Source organism: Rhagoletis zephyria, unplaced genomic scaffold (assembly GCF_001687245.7).
Source record: "Rhagoletis zephyria isolate East Lansing unplaced genomic scaffold, Rhagoletis_zephyria_1.1 Rzeph_scaffold_00581, whole genome shotgun sequence".
Classification (NCBI taxonomy): Eukaryota; Metazoa; Arthropoda; class Insecta; order Diptera; family Tephritidae; genus Rhagoletis; species Rhagoletis zephyria.
Window position 1 is genome coordinate 108,831 of NW_016157665.1, and position 20,095 is coordinate 128,925.

At 37.1% G+C, this 20,095-nt stretch overlaps 5 protein-coding genes and 1 long non-coding RNA gene across 22 annotated transcripts in view; 3 read left to right on the plus strand and 3 right to left on the minus strand.

Moving 5' to 3' along the window:
- The first annotated feature begins 4,088 nt into the window (after positions 1 to 4,088).
- On the plus strand, positions 4,089 to 5,468 carry Trmt61 (tRNA methyltransferase 61). Its single transcript, XM_017612801.1, has 4 exons — positions 4,089 to 4,339; positions 4,398 to 4,893; positions 4,953 to 5,122; positions 5,183 to 5,468. The coding sequence occupies exons 1-4, from the start codon at positions 4,208 to 4,210 to the stop codon at positions 5,357 to 5,359; spliced, it is 975 nt and encodes a 324-aa protein (XP_017468290.1). The 5' UTR covers positions 4,089 to 4,207; the 3' UTR covers positions 5,360 to 5,468.
- LOC108360502 (uncharacterized) lies at positions 5,072 to 6,344 on the minus strand. Its single transcript, XR_001847120.1, has 3 exons — positions 6,067 to 6,344; positions 5,281 to 5,361; positions 5,072 to 5,149 (listed from the first exon to the last, which is right to left on the minus strand). It is a non-coding gene; the product is annotated as an uncharacterized LOC108360502 (long non-coding RNA).
- Positions 6,345 to 6,394: 50 nt separating this feature from the next.
- On the plus strand, positions 6,395 to 8,025 carry Cmpk (cytidine/uridine monophosphate kinase Dak1). 2 transcript variants are annotated; one of them, XM_017612804.1, is made up of 3 exons: positions 6,395 to 6,948; positions 7,042 to 7,671; positions 7,825 to 8,025. In XM_017612804.1, the coding sequence occupies exons 1-2, from the start codon at positions 6,546 to 6,548 to the stop codon at positions 7,446 to 7,448; spliced, it is 810 nt and encodes a 269-aa protein (XP_017468293.1). In that variant the 5' UTR covers positions 6,395 to 6,545; the 3' UTR covers positions 7,449 to 7,671; positions 7,825 to 8,025. The 2 variants fall into 2 exon arrangements, with proteins under 2 accessions (XP_017468293.1, XP_017468292.1); XM_017612803.1 differs by having other exon boundaries at positions 6,403 to 6,938; positions 7,032 to 7,671.
- Positions 8,026 to 8,867: 842 nt separating this feature from the next.
- On the minus strand, positions 8,868 to 10,161 carry Vps2 (vacuolar protein sorting 2). The gene is made up of 2 exons (XM_017612805.1): positions 9,690 to 10,161; positions 8,868 to 9,592 (listed from the first exon to the last, which is right to left on the minus strand). Exons 1-2 carry the CDS (start codon positions 10,000 to 10,002, stop codon positions 9,147 to 9,149), a joined length of 759 nt encoding a protein of 252 aa, XP_017468294.1. The 5' UTR covers positions 10,003 to 10,161; the 3' UTR covers positions 8,868 to 9,146.
- Positions 10,162 to 10,558: 397 nt separating this feature from the next.
- Positions 10,559 to 13,588, plus strand: Exo84 (exocyst complex component Exo84). Of its 3 annotated transcripts, none has more exons than XM_017612806.1 (9): positions 10,559 to 10,780; positions 10,985 to 11,140; positions 11,197 to 11,524; positions 11,581 to 11,722; positions 11,797 to 11,966; positions 12,108 to 12,571; positions 12,635 to 12,765; positions 12,840 to 13,238; positions 13,318 to 13,588. In XM_017612806.1, exons 1-9 carry the CDS (start codon positions 10,729 to 10,731, stop codon positions 13,504 to 13,506), a joined length of 2,031 nt encoding a protein of 676 aa, XP_017468295.1. In that variant the 5' UTR covers positions 10,559 to 10,728; the 3' UTR covers positions 13,507 to 13,588. The 3 variants fall into 3 exon arrangements, with proteins under 3 accessions (XP_017468295.1, XP_017468297.1, XP_017468296.1); XM_017612808.1 differs by having other exon boundaries at positions 11,797 to 11,886; positions 11,992 to 12,571; XM_017612807.1 differs by having other exon boundaries at positions 11,797 to 11,863; positions 12,008 to 12,571.
- Positions 13,589 to 18,835: 5,247 nt separating this feature from the next.
- The window catches only part of gro (TLE family member transcriptional corepressor groucho), a 33,735-nt gene continuing 32,475 nt past the window's right edge, over positions 18,836 to 20,095 (minus strand). For all 14 annotated transcript variants that reach the window (XM_017612819.1, XM_017612822.1, XM_017612817.1 and 11 more), the window contains one exon: positions 18,836 to 20,050. In XM_017612819.1, coding sequence (XP_017468308.1) covers positions 19,943 to 20,050 — 108 coding nt within the window. In that variant the 3' untranslated portion in view covers positions 18,836 to 19,942. The remainder of the gene's footprint in view (positions 20,051 to 20,095) is intronic.

Genomic DNA, 20,095 nt, shown 5'->3' on the forward strand with positions numbered 1-20,095 from the left:
TACATTCGCCTCTTTAACGCACTGCTTGCTTGTTTACTCATATGTCAACTTCTGTTGCGGTTTTCTGTTGCTGATTGATGTTAAGTGCTGCTGGTAAGCAAGCATTCACAAGCAAATACACACGTGCTTACATATACTTATATACATAAGTATGTATGTCTGTATGAACACTTACAGAAATGCCAATGTGCATAAGCTTACTTTGCGCTCCTCTCCGCTCCGCACCTTACCCCGCTGCTATTTCCCTTTCAATCCTTCCTTCCACACTAACTCTTCCTCTTCATTATTGATGTTGTGATGTGTTGTGCTGTGTTATTTGGTGTCTTCTTGAATTGCAACAGCAACATGTTTTTGTTGTTTGTTGCATACTGCTGGACCATGCTTGCTACATATAGAGGTAGGCTGAATTGCTGTTGCTGCAACATCATTGCTGCCACTAAATTGTCTGTCGTCACATTTGTTGCTGTCGCCGCCAACATTTCCACGTTAGCACATTACTAAACTGTGCGTTGTTGTTGTTTTTGCTGTTCCGCTGACTGATCGCCGATCGCCGGCAAATGTTTGTTAGCAAATTTTCATACTAATTGTCAGGCGATTTTGTCCATTTTTGTCTGCCGCATTTGCCCGCCTGGCAGTTCATCGTTGCGCACTTATACATACATACATATGTAATGTATGTACATAAATAGGTTCATACACACACAAATTTATGTGTGTATTTATGTGTGCATTCACGTCCACTTAAATGGGTTTACCTACTTGCAAATCGAGATTAATCGCAATTCAGGAATAATATGTGATGTGATTATGCAGGCCATTTAACACAATTTAGTCGAATGCATACGGTCACACACACACATACATATCGCGTAGATGTTTTCCCAAAACCGCCCATAGACCAGTTGCAAAACCGCCTAAATCGCCGATGTGGCAAAAATGAGATTTGGTAACCCTCCTGAACTCCAGGCATCGAGATTTATGCATAAAAATCGTAAAATTGTTATTGAAACATCAGATTTGTAAAATAATAGCTATAGAAAATATCGCCATGAACCCATGAACGTGGTCCCAAACAAAATAGGAGACGACTCTTAGCCGGAGTGTTCGAGTCGGTGTCACTGTATGATCCGCAAGTTTGGGCAAATGCACTCGATACTAAGTCCTACAGGTGTGGTATGGCATATATATATATAATTGGCGCTCTTAGGGTATGCTATGCATTTCATACAGTATCCGAAGACGCCACCCTGGTTGTCGCGCAGGTCTACATCCGATAGCCTTCTTAGTTAGGAAACCAACTTCGAAGCACCGGAAAAATTACCTCTAACAGCGAAAAAGAAAACCCTGCCGTACAGACAAAGGCGGTGGGATGCGAGCAGCAAGGGACGTTGGATCCACCGTCTATATAATACCAAATCTCGAAGCGTGGATAAACCGTTATGATGGAAAGGTAAAGTTAAACCAGTATCTTGACCCATACGGTCGATGGGGTGGTAGTATTTAATGACAAACAAACTGAATACGCTAGAACAGTAACGTACGACGTATGTGTGAGCTTCGTGCTTAAGCCATCTACCGACGAAACACCTAGCGCTAGTACCTGGAGAATCGGTACTGAACGTTATGAGGTTTAGTTCGGATTAAAATCTAACATTGACGGGGTAAAATCTACAATGCTTCCTCCTCGTAAATAAAACAAATTTACATAAGAATGTAGTTGTATGTACTTAAATACATATATTTTTAAGTAATAATGAAAAAGCTTTGACATACGGTAATCCAGTAAACGAGCCGTTTCGGCGGGGTTGGACGAGAGGGAGTAGGCTCTAGCTGACATGTGAAGCGGTGGTTAGTGTCATGGGGCGAGTCTCCACTTGCCGGACATTTATTGGTCAAGCCTACACATCTAAGTAGCTGTTTAGGCGGCTACAATATCATATCCAGACTGTAGTCATGTTAGATGGTGAGCGACCTTCTATGAATGCCGTTAGTTGGTCGATGTATATAAGAATGTACCCTGTTCATATACTCCAAAATAAGCCTTCTGGTGTGCCTCGATGGAGGTTCATCCTCAAGCACATCTTCTTTAATTCACACCCGGTCTTGGCCGAGACTAAAAAACTTCGCCATTTGCCTCTTTTCTTTTCTATGTTCCGCCAGTTATTCACGCAAAGTTTGGTGACATCTTGCAGTTGTCACCTTGGGAAGTAGAAAGAGGAGTCGTTTGTGTTGGCTTCTAGTTATATGGCGCAAAAAGTCGAGACTCCACCATTTGAGTTGGAGTCACTACATAGTAGGAGGAGTGTAAGCGCTAAGGACGCAGTCACAGCCGTCATAAGGCCTAATGCGTTGGGTCAGCTAGGGTTCAGGTTATATGGTCAGGTTATGGGGCGAACTGGTCAGCCACCACTTACCACAACCCTCGATCTATAAATGCCGTGATCAGTGGCCAATCTCCACTCATTGCAGGCACTGAGCTTCGTTGTGACTGCGGCCAATATTTTGTGGTAAGTATATATGTACATATGTATGTATGTCTGTATGCATATATATAGAATGCGCTGGACACTTTTTCTAACGTTTTTTTTTATTATTTCTCCACGCACATTAAGTGTTGATTATGTAGAATTTTCCAGTGACGCGCATTGGACATATCAAAAAAAAATAAAAATCGGTAAAAAACCTTAAAACTAGCAACAAGCACAACAACAGTCATCAAAAAATCATCAGCAGCGGCTGTCAGTCAGTCAACCCAGCAGCTGCTTTGTCAAACCGTCCAACAGTCAATTCAACCAACACTGCAGCCATCGAAGAGGTTGTTGCTGACAGTAGTCGGTCCTTCAACTTGCATAGCAGTCAGTGAGGCAGTCAGTCAGTCAGTACTTCAGCTATATCGGTGCATCACCGTTGCGGCATCCCGAGTGCACACCAGCCGTAGTACAGGCGGCGGTCAAGCAGCGGTGCGCACTTTCCACACACATCACTTGTATGCCATGAGAGATTTTTCTACTTGCCACAAGTTGCGGCAGCTACAAGTTACACAACTGCTCATGTGTGCACATGTACATACATATGTTTGTATGTAGCGTCAGTTGTGGTCATAGCATCAATGACGTCTACAACTGCGGCTGCGGCTTCGTTTGCGGCCGGAATATCAAGATTTTTATCCCGTTGCTTAATCAACTGACAAACGAGCAACAATTTAGTTTTGATTATTGCTGGGAATTCTACTTTTTTTTATGTTAGTACATTTACGCCGTATTTTGGCTTCATTTTCATACTTATGATTTACAATTCTTTTTCGCGCGTTTTGTATGTAAGCATGTAGATGTTCACATTTGCTTACATACGTGTGTACTGATGTGTGTACATCATTTGTCAAGTTTGTTGCTCAAGTCTTTCGTTTATTAAAATTAATTTGAAATGACGTAACAAAACATAACTAACATAGCATAGCATAGCATAGATAACATAGCATAGCTTAACATAACATGATACAACATAACATTACATAACATACCACATATGAAATTAAAACCAGGGGGTCAATTCCTATTCTGTGAAAACGTGAAGAGGAAATATTTTTCATCACTTCACAAATGTAAACAAATTAATTTGTCAAACATTTTTTACTGTCATACCTTTTTTCACAAAGTTTTGTGGATGTGTATAAGAAGAGTTGGTTTTTCTCAAAACCATCATCTTGTGATAAAGTATAACAACCGAATAATAATTGTTATGCAATTCATGCTATTTTTTTTTTTCTAAAAAGCCTTAAAAATACATTATTTTCAGATCATCTGTGTCACCCGTCAATTTGTCAGGCACGAAACATCCGATAACTGTTGGCCGGTGTTGCCGTTTCGAATTTTTATAAAGTCGCAAAAAGGGATCATTGACGAAAATAAGGGCCACCATATTAGTTTTGCTTTTCTTTACTAACATTTCCTAAAAAACTCTTTGAAAAGGGGCAAAAGTCGCTCATAATCTTGAAAAATGGTCAAAAACCATAATTTTCTAAACGTCGGGCTAAAGGGTATTGGCGCTTGAAAAAGGGTCAAATTGCCCCTTTAGTCGTGCAACAGCAACACTGCTGCCGGCCCGCCTGCCGGCGAACAAATGTCAAATTGTTTGTTTACAAATTCTAAACGGCGTGCTTCTGTATAAAATTTGCTAAACGATTTATTTTTTTGTAATTAATGCTAAAATGAGTTTTCTGAAGCCAAAAGACATAATTGAAGAGGGTGACACAGTGATACTCTACCTTACTGTTAATTCAATGCATGCAATCCAAGCGACTCCAACCATAGTAAACAAGAAAGGCGAAACAATTGAATATGTAAGCGTTTCGATATTTATTTTCCTCTCAAATGATAAACAACCTTTTATTTATGTAGATATTCCAAACGTCATACGGTGCATTAAAAGTGCGAAACTTAATTGGAGTCGCCTATGGCAGTCGAGTGGAACTATCCAAAGGCTGGGCTTATGTATTGCAACCAAATCCAGAACTATGGACACAAACATTACCACATCGGACACAAATCATTTATACACCTGATATTAGTATGATACTTTTTCAACTTGAGGTACGTCCTGGTTCGGTGATTGTCGAATCAGGTACAGGTTCTGCTTCGCTGTCGCATTACTTCTTGCGTGCCATAAAACCACATGGCCATTTACACACATTTGATTTCCATGAAGCGCGAGTACAACAAGCACGGGAAGAATTTGAGCAACATGGCTTAGGTGAATTCGTTAGTGTTTATCATCGTGATGTATGTCAATTGGGTTTCGGCAATGAATTGGAAGGAAAAGCGGATGCAGTATTTTTGGACTTGCCAGCCCCACAACTAGCCGTACCTTTTGCTGCGAAAACACTAAAGGCAGAGGGTACGTTGAAATGCGATTTATTATCTTTTAAACTCAAATTTTAATTGATGCTGCTGTAGGTGGACGGTTTTGCTCTTTTTCGCCTTGTATTGAACAGTCGCAACGGTGTTGCATTGCTCTACAAGAGCATGGTTTTACAGAGATTCGATCATTGGAAGTACTGCAACAGGAGCATATTGTTAAAACCAGAACAATTCCAGTACTGGATTTAGAGTTCCTTAAACATAAGGTAGTCCAACTTATGCACATTCATCACCTACATAGATATATTTTTACAAATTTCTTACAGAAGCCCGTTTCTCAGAAAGCGGATGAGCCCAACACTGATACAGCTAATGAAAAAACCGGACCCGCTAAAACGCCTAAAGAAACGAAGAAATTGCTTACGTGTTCAACGCCTCCAACGCTACCAGGACATACTGGTTATCTGACATTTGCCACCCTGCTCCCAGCATTTGTGCGATAGTACTATAAGAATAGTAGACGAAAATTATGACAAATATTAAATATCAAGAAAGAATTATGCTGTACTAAGAACCAATAATATATATGATGTATGTTTCAAAGTAAAAATATTTAATTACGAGGTCAAAGAATATGTGCTGTGATGTGTGATCTAATACATACTACTGGTAGCTGCAACAATTCTATCATGTGCCTTTATTGGAAAGCTGGATTAGGGGTACTTATTTGCGGACAAACATACATACATGCTCATAAACAAAATTTTATTTCTGCCGCGTTTTAAATAATTTTTTCGTTTACGTTGCAAACAATTTGTTCATAATTTAAAATTAAAATACAGTAAATAAACAAAGTAGACCTGTATATAGCGCACGTTTAATAATATATAACGAATTATTTTAAATTTTGTGGGAAAATACAATCAAAGTTGTATCAATTCATACAGTTGGTATACAAAAAGAGATAGGAAAGACACATATCTTTGCCATATTTGGAAAGTTTGGATATCTATTAGACTGATCATTGCATAATAAAATCTCCAAAAACGTAAATTTTAAGGTATTACATCTCTATATTATTAGACGTGCGATATGTAGATCAAATTGTAAAACAAACAAATGCCGAATGAGCTAAATTAATTGGGGAAAGAGACGTTCGAAAATGCATCATCAAAACAAAACCACACTTATTTCAGTTAGATTTTCCTACCATCTGAGGCACCCTGTAGACGATGGGTAGAAATGTATCCACCACAAAATTTAGATTATAAATATTTCACTTATCAGCAGAACCGCAAAACAAATATACTCCACTGTTTCATAAATCTTGTTTAATAGAATAATCAATTAAAAACCAGTCTTGTTGTTATTTATTGCACTTTGATCGCAGAGATGCACCGTCTTTTTTTAAACTGCATTTTTCCCACCGGAAATGTGCGAGAGTGAGATATATATATCATTTAAAATTTGTCACTTGTTTATTTTAAATCACTTGCGTAGCTGAGAAAGTGGGAGAACGTGATTGTCGAAGCTACACATTGCCCATTCCGCACACCACAAATAACTAAATAAGCCCAAAAGTCGAAAAGTCCGCGCACCAGACAGCTGATGAAACATTTTATAGGAGGAAATATAAACGAAGGGTAAAATCAACCACTTTCAGTATACGTATACAGGTAAACCAATTTGATGCTTGGCGCAGCATTTAGATGTGGTGGCACTTATTTGCAGCGTGACCTGTCCAAGTTCAATTATCCAACAGCCTTATCCACCTGCCGTCAAATTATCGCAACACAGCAGCAATTACTAGTACCTACGCGGTTTTATAACAAATCAGTTGTACATTTATTAAACAACAAAGTAGTTGCACACTGTTCCAACGCCAAATTAAATCAACGCAAAATGCCAGCAGAACAGAAGCCGCAAATCGTTTTTGTATTGGGTGGTCCCGGTGCTGGTAAAGGAACGCAATGCTCCAAAATTGTAGAGCGTTACCAATTTGTACATCTCTCTGCGGGCGATTTATTACGGGAGGAACGTGCTCGTCAGGGTTCTGAATATGGTACGCTAATTGAAGACTACATACGCAATGGTAAAATTGTGCCCGTTGAAGTGACATGCTCGCTGCTCGAGAAAGCGATGCAGAACTCTGGCCAACGNCTAATTGAAGACTACATACGCAATGGTAAAATTGTACCCGTTGAAGTGACATGCTCACTGCTCGAGAAAGCGATGCAGAACTCTGGCCAACAAAAATTCCTTATTGATGGTTTTCCACGTAATCAAGATAATCTGGATGGTTGGACACGACAGATGGGCGATAAAGTAGATTTTCAATTTGTCTTATTCTTCGATTGTGGTGAAGATAAGTGCGTGGAACGTTGCTTGTCGCGAGGTCAAAGTGGTTCTGGTCGCAGTGATGATAACTTGGAGAGCTTAAAGAAGCGCATACAAACGTACAACAATGATTCATTGCCAATTATCAAACATTTCGAACAATTAGGAAAAGTGAAAAAAATCGATGCTAGTCCAATAGCTAATGAAGTATTTAAGCAAGTTGAAGAAGTATTTGCAGCTGCTGGTTTCAAGTAAAGCTACTTGTAGTAATTTAATGAACTACGCTACCTGGCGTTATAATATGGCGGTATAATGATGCGAAAATCGTTTCAAAAGATCATTAACTTATTTTAAAATGGATATTAGAAAATAAAATACTTAATTATACAAACACTACATACATGTGTGTACTAGGTATATACGATATGAAAGTTTTACGAATGCTAGCAAAATGTTATAAAAAAGTATTTAACACAAANGATGCGAAAATCGTTTCAAAAGATCATTAACTTATTTTAAAATGGATATTAGAAAATAAAATACTTAATTATACAAACACTACATACATGTGTGTACTAGGTATATACGATATGAAAGTTTTACGAATGCTAGCAAAATGTTATAAAAATGTACAGAGTTAAGTGTGTGGCTACAATATTAACTTTCTGTGTATTTGTTGACCATGTTTAAATTTAATATATTTAATATATATATTCATTCATTGGTGGTTCACCCATGATGTCAGTACACTGAGGTCAGTTTGAGGGCAATTTTAAAATGAAATGTATGAAATTTGGCTTAAGACACGCAAATAAATTTCATGAAAAGTAAATACGTATGTATCTACTTACNGTTTAAATTTAATATATTTAATATATATATTCATTCATTGGTGGTTCACCTATGATGTCAGTACGTTGAGGTCAGTTTGAGGGCAATTTAAAAATGAAATGTATGAATTTGGCTTAAGACACGCAAATAAATTTCATGAAAAGTAAATACATATGTATCTACTTAAAGTTTTTGATAATAGGGCAAAGCCGTAGATAAAAGGCAAAAGCAATATTTGCAAATCACATATCAGTAAGTATGTACTTAAAAATTATAAAATATACGAAAAAATAATCTGAAAGGGTGGATTTTCAGACGAACTCAACTATAAACGCAAACTTTTGTACTTTAAACGACCATATGTATGTACACATATGTAGTAAGTATGTATGTACATACATCTCTATTACGCAGTCAAAGATAAGAGTACACAAGACTGCGCGTTTAAATAAAAAAAGTTTACTCAGCAAGCATCTTAATTAAGGTTACATGTGGGTTACGAAGAAGTATACTTATACCTAAGTAAATGCATGTTTATAGTAAATACATACCATCGTAATTGATGTTGCTTAAAACACTTGTATCAACAAATATATTTCCGCTCATTTTCACTTGGAACTAGCATTACGGTAGATAGAAAGTGCAGTGATAAACCTTAAGCGGCCTACTTGAATACTTAATTTGCCAATTAGTACCCATCTATACTCCAGGTTTAGTCATGAAAGGAGCAATGTATGTATATACATACGTATATATAATTCAAATTGGATCGGTTTTTGAATGAGTTACTAGATTATTGTCAGTTGTTCTTTTTTTTTGTACATAGAAATAGTAATTTATAAATAAGTAAAACATAAATGTTATTTATTATATTTCAAATTACAATTGCTCTTTCTCATATGCGGGCTCAAATACTTGTACAGGCATACATTCCTACAATGCAATTCGCCCTTTGCTAACTTCGTGTTTGTAATACCATATGACAGGACAAATAGCTCGTGTATTCTCAAACAAAAAAAAATCAAAATCATATTTTAATAGAAAAAATATTTAAAATGTGTAGCAAAGCGCAAGCAACCAGTGTAAGAAGCGGTCTCATCTTAAATGGGGTGCATCCCAGCCCTAGTCTCGTCGAAGTTTATCCAAACGCGCCTGCAAGTCGGCGTCCGCATCAGACACTGGTGACGAAGCACCACTTCCCCCAGCAGCTGCAGCGCCACCACCGTTGCCACCATTACCATTTCCTCCGCCGCCCCCACCCACACCGCCGGCTGTCACTGCAGCTGGTGTATTCTTTACACCACCTGCAATAGACAGCGAGCCAGAGGCAGTTGGTAAGTCTCCCAATTGTTCGCCCAATTGCAAGCCAAGTTCGTCAAGCACTTGTGCAACCACTGCGTCAGTCTCCTCTTCATCACCTTCATCCTCCATTGCATCGTCCATAGCTTCGTTAATCATTTCCTCTTTCATATCCATGATCTCGGATTGCTTTTCGAATTCATGCAATATTTTTTGAATTTGTGGGAGATTCATTTGGCGATTCATATTTTGCATCGCCTTCGTAACGCCTATCATTGTAAAAGCAAAACAAAACGTTTGATATTTTTGTCTCATTATAAAATTTGGCAATGTCGTCATCACATGCAGCCATTGATTGCTACTTACCGCGCATCGCTTGCGCCATTGTATTCTGGGACTTCAAAGTTTGTATCTTCAGCGAAACGGCTTGTATGTTGGCCTTCATCAGCATGAACTTTTTCACATAACGCCGTGTGCGTACCAAATCCTTGGCCATAATTTTCACTGCGTCCATTTGTCCTTCCTTGGCCATACGTTTTATGTCCGCAATAATCTTTTTCTCCTGCTGCTCCATTTTCATTCGCTCCCTGTCCAGATCACGCATAGCTCGATTGAGGGCGCGTTGGTTCTTGCGCAGCATCTCATCCGGTGAGATTTTCTTTCCAAACAGCCAATCCATGATGAGGAATTTGATTTGTTAATCTTAAATTGAAGTAAATGCACAAATATTTAAATCTTGGATATCTTTGTATTTTTTCGTGTTCCTCTGAAAAGGTGACAAAATCTAAATAAAAAACACCGAAAAAAACAAAAAATTACTCATCCACAAATGTCAGTAGTCAGGTGAAACAAATGTCAAATCGGATGAGAGACCGTAAATTGTGAACAATGGGGTTGTCAACTTTACTAAATTTATAGATAACGTAAAGGTCTACGTTGTTTAAGGGCCAGTTATTCAGTGCACGGCCGTGGTTTAAACTAAGTTTAAACGCCTGGTCCGGCTGGTTTAAACTAAGATCAGCCAATAAAAATTAAATTGAACATTTAAACTCAGTTTAATCAATCTAAGTTTAAACTGGCACTGAAAAATTGGCCATTAAATGCTAAAAAATTGTTAAGTTCTTTTCCGTATTCATGGCANCAGTTTAATCAATCTAAGTTTAAACTGGCACTGAAAAATTGGCCATTAAACGCTAAAAAATTGTTAAGTTCTTTTCCGTATTCATGGCAGCAACACTGCCTGACTAATTAACCCCGCCGACAACAAAAACACAATCAGCTGTTCCGGTTTTTAGACTTTTTGGGGGAGTGCCCGCAGAGATAAAAAAAAATTGGCAATTTTTTTAGCTCCTATTAAATTAAACCAAAAGTGATATATCACAAATTTCTGTATGATCCACCGAAAATGGCAGAGGTAATCAAGGATTTTGATAAACCCGACTTCAGTGTGGACAAATGTGAGTTACTAATTTTGGAATAAAGATTTTTTTTTTTAAATCGTTTCTAGTTATCTTCTAACCAAAGAATTAGAAATGTNTCAGTGTGGACAAATGTGAGTTACTAATTTTGGAATAAAGATTTTTTTTTAAATCGTTTCTAGTTATCTTCTAACCAAAGAATTAGAAATGCATCATGTTCCTAACCAAATCGTTCATTTATAGACACCAAGCAGCTTGTGAAGGAATGTGTTGGCGGCGCAGATTTGCAACAGCGCAAGAAGGACATTCAAGTGTACAGCGACCAGACGTCAGCAACGCTGAAAAAGTCTGTATACGCCAATTATATGCAATTTATCGAAACTGCAAAGGAAATTTCTCGTAATTATGCATGTCATGAGAATATTATTCTTAACTGAAACATTCACTTTCTCCAGATCTCGAATCCGAAATGTATCAGTTGTCGCATATTCTTATCGAGCAGCGCAACATACTTGCCTCACTTACAGATGAGAAAACCCCAGGTAATACCCAGCCCAATGAAGAAGGTGAAGAACAGCCTACGCAAGAGGAAGTGGAGAATAGCCATGCTACACGCGCTGTAAAGGAAATGGTGCAGGGTTTCAATGGCAATCTTGAGGGCAAAACTTTTCTAAACGAGGGTGCCCTTATTGAGCTGGATGCAAATGATTATAGGCCTATACAGCGAGTATTTTTCTTTTTATTCAACGATGTGCTAATCGTATGTAAAGTGAAACATGATAAGTATGTAAGAAAAATGGAGCAATGGCAGCCAACTAAAACAAAGATTCATTTTACAGGCGCTTAGAGTTTCTCACAGAGTACGATCCCAAGAAGATTGCTGTAATAAATATTAAAGATTTAGATGGCGTTCGCAATGCTATAAATATAATAACACCAGATGGCTCAAAGATTTTTCAAAGTGTCACAGCTGCAGGCAAGGTATGCCACTTTTAAATTGAATTTAATATTTATAAACATTATGCACTAACCAATGATGTGCAATCTCTATATAGACGGAATGGATTGAAAAATTAGAAGTAGCCTTTCGTTTTGATCAGCAAAAGAAAGCGAACAAAAAGGGTCCAGCGCCTCAGCCACCAAAAGCCAGACAAAAAGATTCACCCAGTGACGCTAAGTCGCTGCTATCCGATCTCAGTCCAACTGAATCTCAAGCTGGCAAAGTNGCCTTTCGTTTTGATCAGCAAAAGAAAGCGAACAAAAAGGGTCCAGCGCCACAGCCACCAAAAGCCAGGCAAAAAGATTCACCCAGTGACGCTAAGTCGCTGCTCTCCGATCTCAGTCCAACTGAATCTCAAGCTGGCAAAGTAGAAAACTATGGCCCCGAATGGATTGCGATTGCCAGTGAAGAAATACAAACACTTATTGCACAAAGACATTTCGAAGATGCGCAAGCGCTCATAAAACGTACGCAAGAATATTTAACAAAGGATGCAAATTTTGTAAATGCAAAACAAATCGCCGAGAAGGTGAAGGCACTAGAAACACAACTTACCGATGTGCTGCTTCAGGAGCTTTCCAATTGTCACTGTCGCAATCTGCAGGTGACGCTGCGTGCATCGCGGCGTTCGCTAAAAATACTTGTCGATATAGGACGCGCACGACAGGCTTGTGGCACGCTACTTAAAGTGGCCACAATGGCGCTACGCACAGCACAGCGAGAGGCGCGCCGCAATAACGCAGAAATATCTGAGTTATTCTTCTGTGACTTGACGCAGGTGGCTTGCGAATTTTTGAGTGCATTCGAGCCACAACCGGCATGTGTGAGCGGTAGGTGGTGCTTGGGATAAATATGAATAGCGTTATTTTATAGGTTTTTGTTTCTGTTTGCAGCGCTCGTTGTTTGGTGCAATGCGGAACTGCAGTACTTTGCCAGTCAACTAATAAAGCATTATCTTACAAAAGGCACACACCTAGACGCTGTTGCAAAGTGTATTGAGGGCATACGCAAGCCGTGTGCAAAGGTGCGTAGCCCAAGCTAATTTCAAAACAAAGTACTATTACCCTTTTCTCTTCACTCACTGCTTGCCCTTTACAGCTAACTGAAATCGGCTTGGACCTTTCCTACCATCTTGAGGGCCTCTTACGCAGCACGCTGGAGTCTTTAATTGAGGAATCTCGTGTGCGTTTGCTAGAGACTGTTGGGCGCAGTGAAGACAGCTGGCAGCCGTACAATTTACAAACCAAAAGCAATCTAAAGCGTTTGCTATTGGAATTAGACGCACTTGGCTTTGATATGCGCACACATACAACTGGCGACACCTGGATTAACCTTACACAATCCACAGTGATGTTTACACGGCATTATCTGCAGTTGACGGCGCAATGCGCCTACTTGGCTAAAAGTGAAGTGCTATGGCCAAGTTTGGAGGTGCTATTACGAGATCTAATGGTGGCGCAACAAGCCGTAAAGCCGGTGGCGGGCTTGAGTGTCGATGTAAGACTAAAGCATACATATACATATGTATATTCTTTGATATTTCATTGCAAACTTATTTTTGTCTCCTTTTTTATAGCCTAATTTTGTGCTGAAGAATAAACTATTTCTACTTGAGGAGCTGCTGCCTACTGCAATTGATAACTTCCGCCTCATAAGCGGCAGCGAACGAAAATGTGAAATGCTGTTGGAATTGCAGCGTCAATTGCGCAAGCAGCTGGCACCCGTGCCCAAACAACGGAGTGTCTATCAAACAGATGTGTTTTAAAGTTTTTACATTAAGCACAGAACCTAAAGTATTCTAAACGTTTCCCAAACTTCTAAATTAATACATAAATAAAATACGCCGATATGCATTTTTTTCGTATTACTTTGATTACACATATACTTTTCCACTTTATTATCATTATCATTTTAATGATTATTAATAGTTTTTTTTAATTTAAGTTATATAATAATTATGTACATAGATAACCACATTAATTAATATTAATTAATCAATAATAATCAATTATCCGCTGCGTTTTTGCGCAAAAATCTAATTTGTTTATTTATTGGTTGTGTAGCAATCGTTTGATATTGCGCTTTTTTGCTTACGTGTTTCAATATGACTTTCTTGCTTCATATATAGTATGTCTACTCTATATATATGCGCTGTTGTATTCTTTAAAATAGTTTACAAAACATTGCAAAAAAAAACCTAATAATAATCGCATAACGCACCTGATTGGGGCGTTCGTTCATTTCAAGTTAAATTACAGTGTGTATAATTAAAGCAGTGTCAGTTTATAGTGGAACAATAATGCGCTATACTTTCAATGCTTGCGATTTTTTTTTTTAATTTTTTATAGCTTTTTACGAATGTAAAATTTATTTATTTTTCATTTTCTTAATAAAAGTACACAGTTTTTATTCTTATACATCCTATATATACTTTTTTTTATATATTTTAAATATAAACTATGTATTTATTGAATTAATTTAGCCTTTTCACACGTTTTGTTGTAATTAAATTTTTTTCGATTTTTGCCTTATACATGCATAATATGTACTGTATGTATGTTTTCATTCATATGCGCTCAACTTAATCGATGTGTAAATGTGTTGCCCATACACACGCCTGCGTACACACACGTTTGAATACCAGTTGCTGATGCATCGGGAAGGCGATTTTGCAATTAAGTACTTAGTTCGAAAAATATTGAAATTAATTACATTCGAAATATTTTCAAATTGCAGTATAGTTGATGGTTATGGTTACTACTTAAAAAATATGTGTTGAGCTAGAAAAGTGTCCAAAAAGTTGTCGCTATATACTTAAAAACCCTCGGGCCCCTATTCTTGTTTTCGCAAGAATAAAATATGCTGAGATTTTTGCATAATTTTCTGCACAAAATTATCAAATTTTCGACTCTTTCGATGCCGGCCATTTATAAACCTTAGAACTATACGAAATGCTCGAAAATTTTGAACAAAGGGACTGCAATAACAGGGTGCATTCAAGCTGCATTAATGCGGCAGTGTTACTTTTTATGAAAAAGCATCCGAGTTCTGTGCGAAAATTTGGGCGGCATCAAGCGTTCGAGGAACAAAATTTTGACAATGAGTTGCTCATCATTGGCACATCAAAAGCAACATAAAAGTTTTTACTGCGCAACATCTGCAGCATTTCAGAAGCAGACTCATTGCGTAAGTCGTAAATTAGGCTGCATTGTACGACTCGACAACATTAGCATTGTCTACTGTCGTGCTGAAATAAGTAAACGACGAAAATTGTCGAAAACTATGCAGTGCTGCCAAGTTCTTCCGTTTTAATACACTAGTCGGGTGGAAATTTTAGGCAATGACTCTCGAAAAACGACTTGCATTCGGCACGACTCCCGCAATGAGGCTGAAGATTTTCAGTTGAGCACCAGCAACAAGGCTTCAATATTGCCGTGATTATTACGTAGCTCGAACACACCCAAAGTTTTTAGCACAGGTACAGTGGTGGACAAAAAAATTAGCACATATGGTTGTAGAGACTTTAAATTTCCTATTGTATTATACAAGTAGGTATGTATTAGGTAGGTTCATTATTCTGGCTGTAAGTAAAATGAGAAGTGTAAAAACACTTCTATATAACGAAAAAGACCACTGTTATTAGTTGCTATCGGAGTGGCTCAGGGTGTGTTTGAGCTACATAATTACTGCAATGATGCAACCACGCTGCTTTCTTGATCCTCAGCCGGGCATCTACTGAAAAGCTGCAGAAACTGCGCAGTGCAAGTTATTTCGTATTCGCCAAAACTTTTACAACAACTCGTAATGATAAGCACCGCATTAAACGGATTAGTATCTAGCACCGATTCAAAACAATTGAAGGCAACAGGAGTGAACTTCAACAAGCAAATAAGAGTTGAAATAAGAGTTGAAATAAGAGGGCCTGTTCCGAGGTATTACTGCCGCAGCGGATGAAAATTTGCAACACTGTTGCAACTGCCCAAATGATAACACGTTGCTAGAAATTCACACTGATACTTTAATAATTCGCTCAACACTGCGGTTGTGATTGCAACTCGAACAAGACCAGACCCCGCTTGCAAAAGCCAGACTAACCGTTGTTCAACCAAGACGTCACATTTGACAGTTAAAATGCGACAAAATCGCGATGGTGTTTTCGGGAATATCCGAAATTAACCTTTTCGGGTTTATGTAATGTTGTACGTTCGCAGAAACGCCGATAAACCGTTGTGCAAGGGGTGTCGAATTATTTGATGGTGTTTTCCAAAGAATCGTATCGCGGCATTCGTGATCGAATGATTGATTGCTCGGTTAGAGTCGATGGCAGTTGATTTCTTCCCAATACAATTTAATGACGAAGAACTGTCGTTCTTAAACGCCGTCGTCTCGAAATCAAGTTTTGTTCGACTTACGTATGATATCGAATGCCCGATTTGGGTCCTGGCCTGATATGTAAATATATGGAAATACAAAAACACAATTAAATACCAGAAGCTCTTACTGCAAAATCTGATCCCTGCAATTTATGCGCATTTTCGCCACATGGACCAGCTCATCTTTCAGGTGGACTCTGGACCATGCCACCAAGGTAAATCGAAAAGTAATATTTTTTTTCTACGTATTATGTAATCTTGTTGCCTTTTGCAATCTAGCAAAATGTCGATCGTTCACTATTTGATTTTTTAGGTAAAAAAATATATTAAGCAGAACTGGGTGTTTTACCGTTGGGACTGGTCTGGTTACAGTCACGGGACTGCAGCACTTCATCGGTAATCAAATGATGTCTNCTAGCAAAATGTCGATCGTTCACTATTTGATTTTTTAGGTAAAAAAATATGTATTAAGCAGAACTGGGTGTTTTACCGTTGGACTGTTCTGGTTACAGTCACGGGACTGCAGCACTTCATCGGTAATCAAATGATGTCTAAAAAAACGAAAAATACACTCTTCTGAAACATATTTTCATGTTGCTAATGCTTGCAACTAGTCAAACTATCAAAACGAACGAACATCAAACGAACGAACTTATTTTTTCCAAAGCCATACGATGTTCAGGGCTCGCTGATCTCACTGCAAATTATCTCGCCGCCAAGAGTTGCTCAGCAACTATAAACCAAAATGTCTGCAGGTGTGTGGATTTTGTTTAGTCAATTATTTATATATGTATTTATATATATATATCCTTTTTATTTATTATATATTTCAATTAAATTTACGCTTCGCACTCGCCGATTTTACATTNTGTGTGGATTTTGTTTAGTCAATTATTTATATATGTATTTATATATATATCCTTTTTATTTATTATATATTTCAATTAAATTTACGCTTCGCACTCGCCGATTTTACATTATTTTTCTTGTTTTGTGTGCAAATGTAATTGCGTTACTTAATTACATAATGAATAAGCTTTATTTCTTATTAATCAAATTTTAATTACTATATATAAGTATTTATATTTATATAAATTTATTTATATTTCAATGCGTTTGCGTGTGTGTGTGTAATATGTATGTATGTATGGAAGCTAGGAAGAACAATAAGCTAAAAAAAAAACTACAAAAAAAAAAACTACAAAAAAAAAACATTTATGAGCAAAACGAACAGCTGAAGAAATGTATGCGTGATGGTGGGAAGGAGGTGATGGAGAGTGATTGGGAAGATGTCAAGCGGTTTAAGCGTGGCGGGGATGATGCGAGTGTACATTTGTATGTATGCATGTACGTCGATAGCTAACACAGGTTTTGTTCAAAATCAAATTCTTAGGATCCTTTATTTTTGCAATCATTTTTTTCATTTTCGCACCCCACAACCGCATTTGATTTTCACTATCTGTTGTTAAATTCTTTTCTTCCAACTACTACGCGCATAAAACGTACATACTTATTTCATTTGTGTATATTACGTTTTACTTTTAACTACAAATTTAATTAATTTAAAGTTTAAGTTCTTTCTTGTTTTTATTAATTTTCTTATCATGCACAATCGTACGCACTTAATATTACACAAGAAAATATACGATAAAAACTAAAAGTAAAATAAAATATCAATGCGCCTTAAAATGGGCAAAAAAAATAAGTAATTAACATTAGTCATTAAGCGTTTATATACGAAGGAATGAAAAAATGTATACAAAAATATACAACAAAAAAACTCTAAGCACAAAAAAGGAAAACAAAAATATAAACATTTGTAGTGGAGGAGATTGTGGCCATTTCGAATAGTAGCAAAAGTAAGATGTTAGATTTTTCAAAGCAAGACATTTGAAAACCCATTTGAAATAAAAAATGCATAACTGAAAAATTACAGTTACTAAATAAACATCAAATAATGACGCGGCTGAGCAACGATGAGGTAAATTGCTGATTGGCATGGCCGCCGGCTATTTTCTATGAAAGTATGTTGCGAAGAAGCAAACGAAGAGTTTCGGGCGCTGAATCAGACCGCATTAAGTCAACGTTCTTTACAAACAGGCCGCACACGTAACAAAGCGAAGTGCCGTTGGAAATTAGGTTGTTCCATGTATAAGAAAATACCTGCATATATATCGTCACCTGAAATGCAAAAAGGCGTAACAACATCGTAAAAGAAATGGAAAAAGTCTCGACTAATATTTTTTTTTTTTTTAGAAAATGTTGTGGGGAGTTGTAATTCGATGAAATCCATCATATAAATCAAAAAGGGAATTTGGAACTTTTTATTAGTTATCGACTTTTTCCATTTCAACGGTGATGTTTANACATCGTAAAAGAAATGGAAAAAGTCTCGACTAATATTTTTTTTTTTTTTTAGAAAATGATGTGGGGAGTTGTAATTGGATGAAATCCATCATATAAATCAAAAAGGGAATTTGGAACTTTTTATTAGTTATCGACTTTTTCCATTTCAACGGTGATGTTTGTTAGGTCTTTTTGCATTTCAGGTAACGATATGTATGTATCTAAACGCATGCAGCTCATAACTGAGTGAAAGAAATGTTTTGTTACAAGAACCAAACACATAGGCAATAAAAGTGCAATTAAAATCCCTGAACATAAGAAATTTAAAATAATATACATATGTATAATTTTTCGTTTGTGTTTCTCGTTTTTTTTTTGTTTGTTTGTTGCTTTTTCTTAACATTCCTTTAGTAATTTGCATAATTATACATACTTCAATAAAATATGTGATAATAAAATGTTTCAAGTTGATTGCTCCTTTTGTTGTTATTGTTGTATTGGTAGTGGCATTCATTGCAGTGGTCGTTGTAGTAGCTGTGTGCCAACGCCACCCTACTGTGAGCAACAGCAATAAGTAAATATAGTATAAAAATTTTGGGTAGCCCTTTTCTTAGTTGGCGGCGCGCTCGATTAGACACTAGCGTTGATCTCTACTTAACTCCGCCTCCACCACGTGGCTCACTTAAAAGCCGAGCTCATTACAAACAAGATAAGTTTAACTGCTCTCGGAGCTGCACTCTTCAGGCAGCTACATTCATACTTCTTTATTCTTCGTCTGCTTAATCTAAGATGTTGCTATATATTTTTTGTTTCTTTTCAATATATTTAATTTAATTTCTGCTTTACTCTTGCTGCGCGTTTGTATGCTTAGTTTTTTCGTTTATTTTTATGTTTTTCTCTTGTCTCTTTAACTTTAGTTTACTTACAGCTACTTATAATCTACAATTTGTTTATTTTATTATTTATAATTATATATTTTCAAATATAACTCGTGTTTCTTCGTTTTCTTTTATCTTTTGTTATCCTCCTTTGCTTAAACCACTGTTTGCTCTTTAAGTTCAGCTACATCTCTCCATGCTCTCTCCATGTGTATGTCCGTTTATTATATCAATATATTTTTTTATGCCCGAAATTTCCTGTGCTTTAGTACTCCTACTAATCAAGTGATTTTTTCTGTTTTTCTTATTCTTATTTTGCCTGACTTTGCTTCTCTCGAGTCCTATCGAAGCCACTATGTAGAGTGCGAATTATTTTTGTGTTCTTTTGCCCTTTCGCAACGGCATTTGCATTCACGTTGCACTCACACACATTTTGCATTTTTTATGCAACTTATTTGCGTAGGCTCATTTGCATGTATATGTGTGTGTTAGTGTATGTATGTAGCAGTGTGGATATTTAAATGTTTGCACATAAGAAAACATTGCGTTCTTTTTCTCCTTATTCTTCTTTAGATGATAGCAAACTTTTACAAAAGAAAACTTATTAGTAAATAACTTCGTAAACCGTTGCTTTTTTGTCGCCGGAGCCCGTCACTATGTATTTGTCATCGGTTGATATGTCGCAGCTAAGTACGGATGAAGTTTCTTTCGACTGTAGATGTGAGTAAGAAAAAAGGGCATGTTTGTTTAGCATAAA

Excerpts from the sequence above, each read along its gene's own strand:
- Cmpk (XM_017612804.1), top strand. The coding sequence starts at position 6,546 with ATGCTTGGCGCAGCATTTAGATGTGGTGGCACTTATTTGCAGCGTGAC. Across the intron at positions 6,949-7,041 it reads TGAAGACTACATACGCAATG|GTAAAATTGTACCCGTTGAA; the intron begins GTAAAATTGTGC and ends ACATACGCAATG.
- Vps2 (XM_017612805.1), bottom strand. The coding sequence starts at position 10,002 with ATGGATTGGCTGTTTGGAAAGAAAATCTCACCGGATGAGATGCTGCGC. Across the intron at positions 9,593-9,689 it reads AATGGCGCAAGCGATGCGCG|GCGTTACGAAGGCGATGCAA; the intron begins GTAAGTAGCAAT and ends TTACAATGATAG.
- Trmt61 (XM_017612801.1), top strand. The coding sequence starts at position 4,208 with ATGAGTTTTCTGAAGCCAAAAGACATAATTGAAGAGGGTGACACAGTG. Across the intron at positions 4,340-4,397 it reads AAGGCGAAACAATTGAATAT|ATATTCCAAACGTCATACGG; the intron begins GTAAGCGTTTCG and ends TTATTTATGTAG. Across the intron at positions 5,123-5,182 it reads TAGAGTTCCTTAAACATAAG|AAGCCCGTTTCTCAGAAAGC; the intron begins GTAGTCCAACTT and ends AATTTCTTACAG.
- Exo84 (XM_017612808.1), top strand. The coding sequence starts at position 10,729 with ATGGCAGAGGTAATCAAGGATTTTGATAAACCCGACTTCAGTGTGGAC. Across the intron at positions 12,572-12,634 it reads ACAACCGGCATGTGTGAGCG|CGCTCGTTGTTTGGTGCAAT; the intron begins GTAGGTGGTGCT and ends TTCTGTTTGCAG. Across the intron at positions 12,766-12,839 it reads TACGCAAGCCGTGTGCAAAG|CTAACTGAAATCGGCTTGGA; the intron begins GTGCGTAGCCCA and ends TGCCCTTTACAG.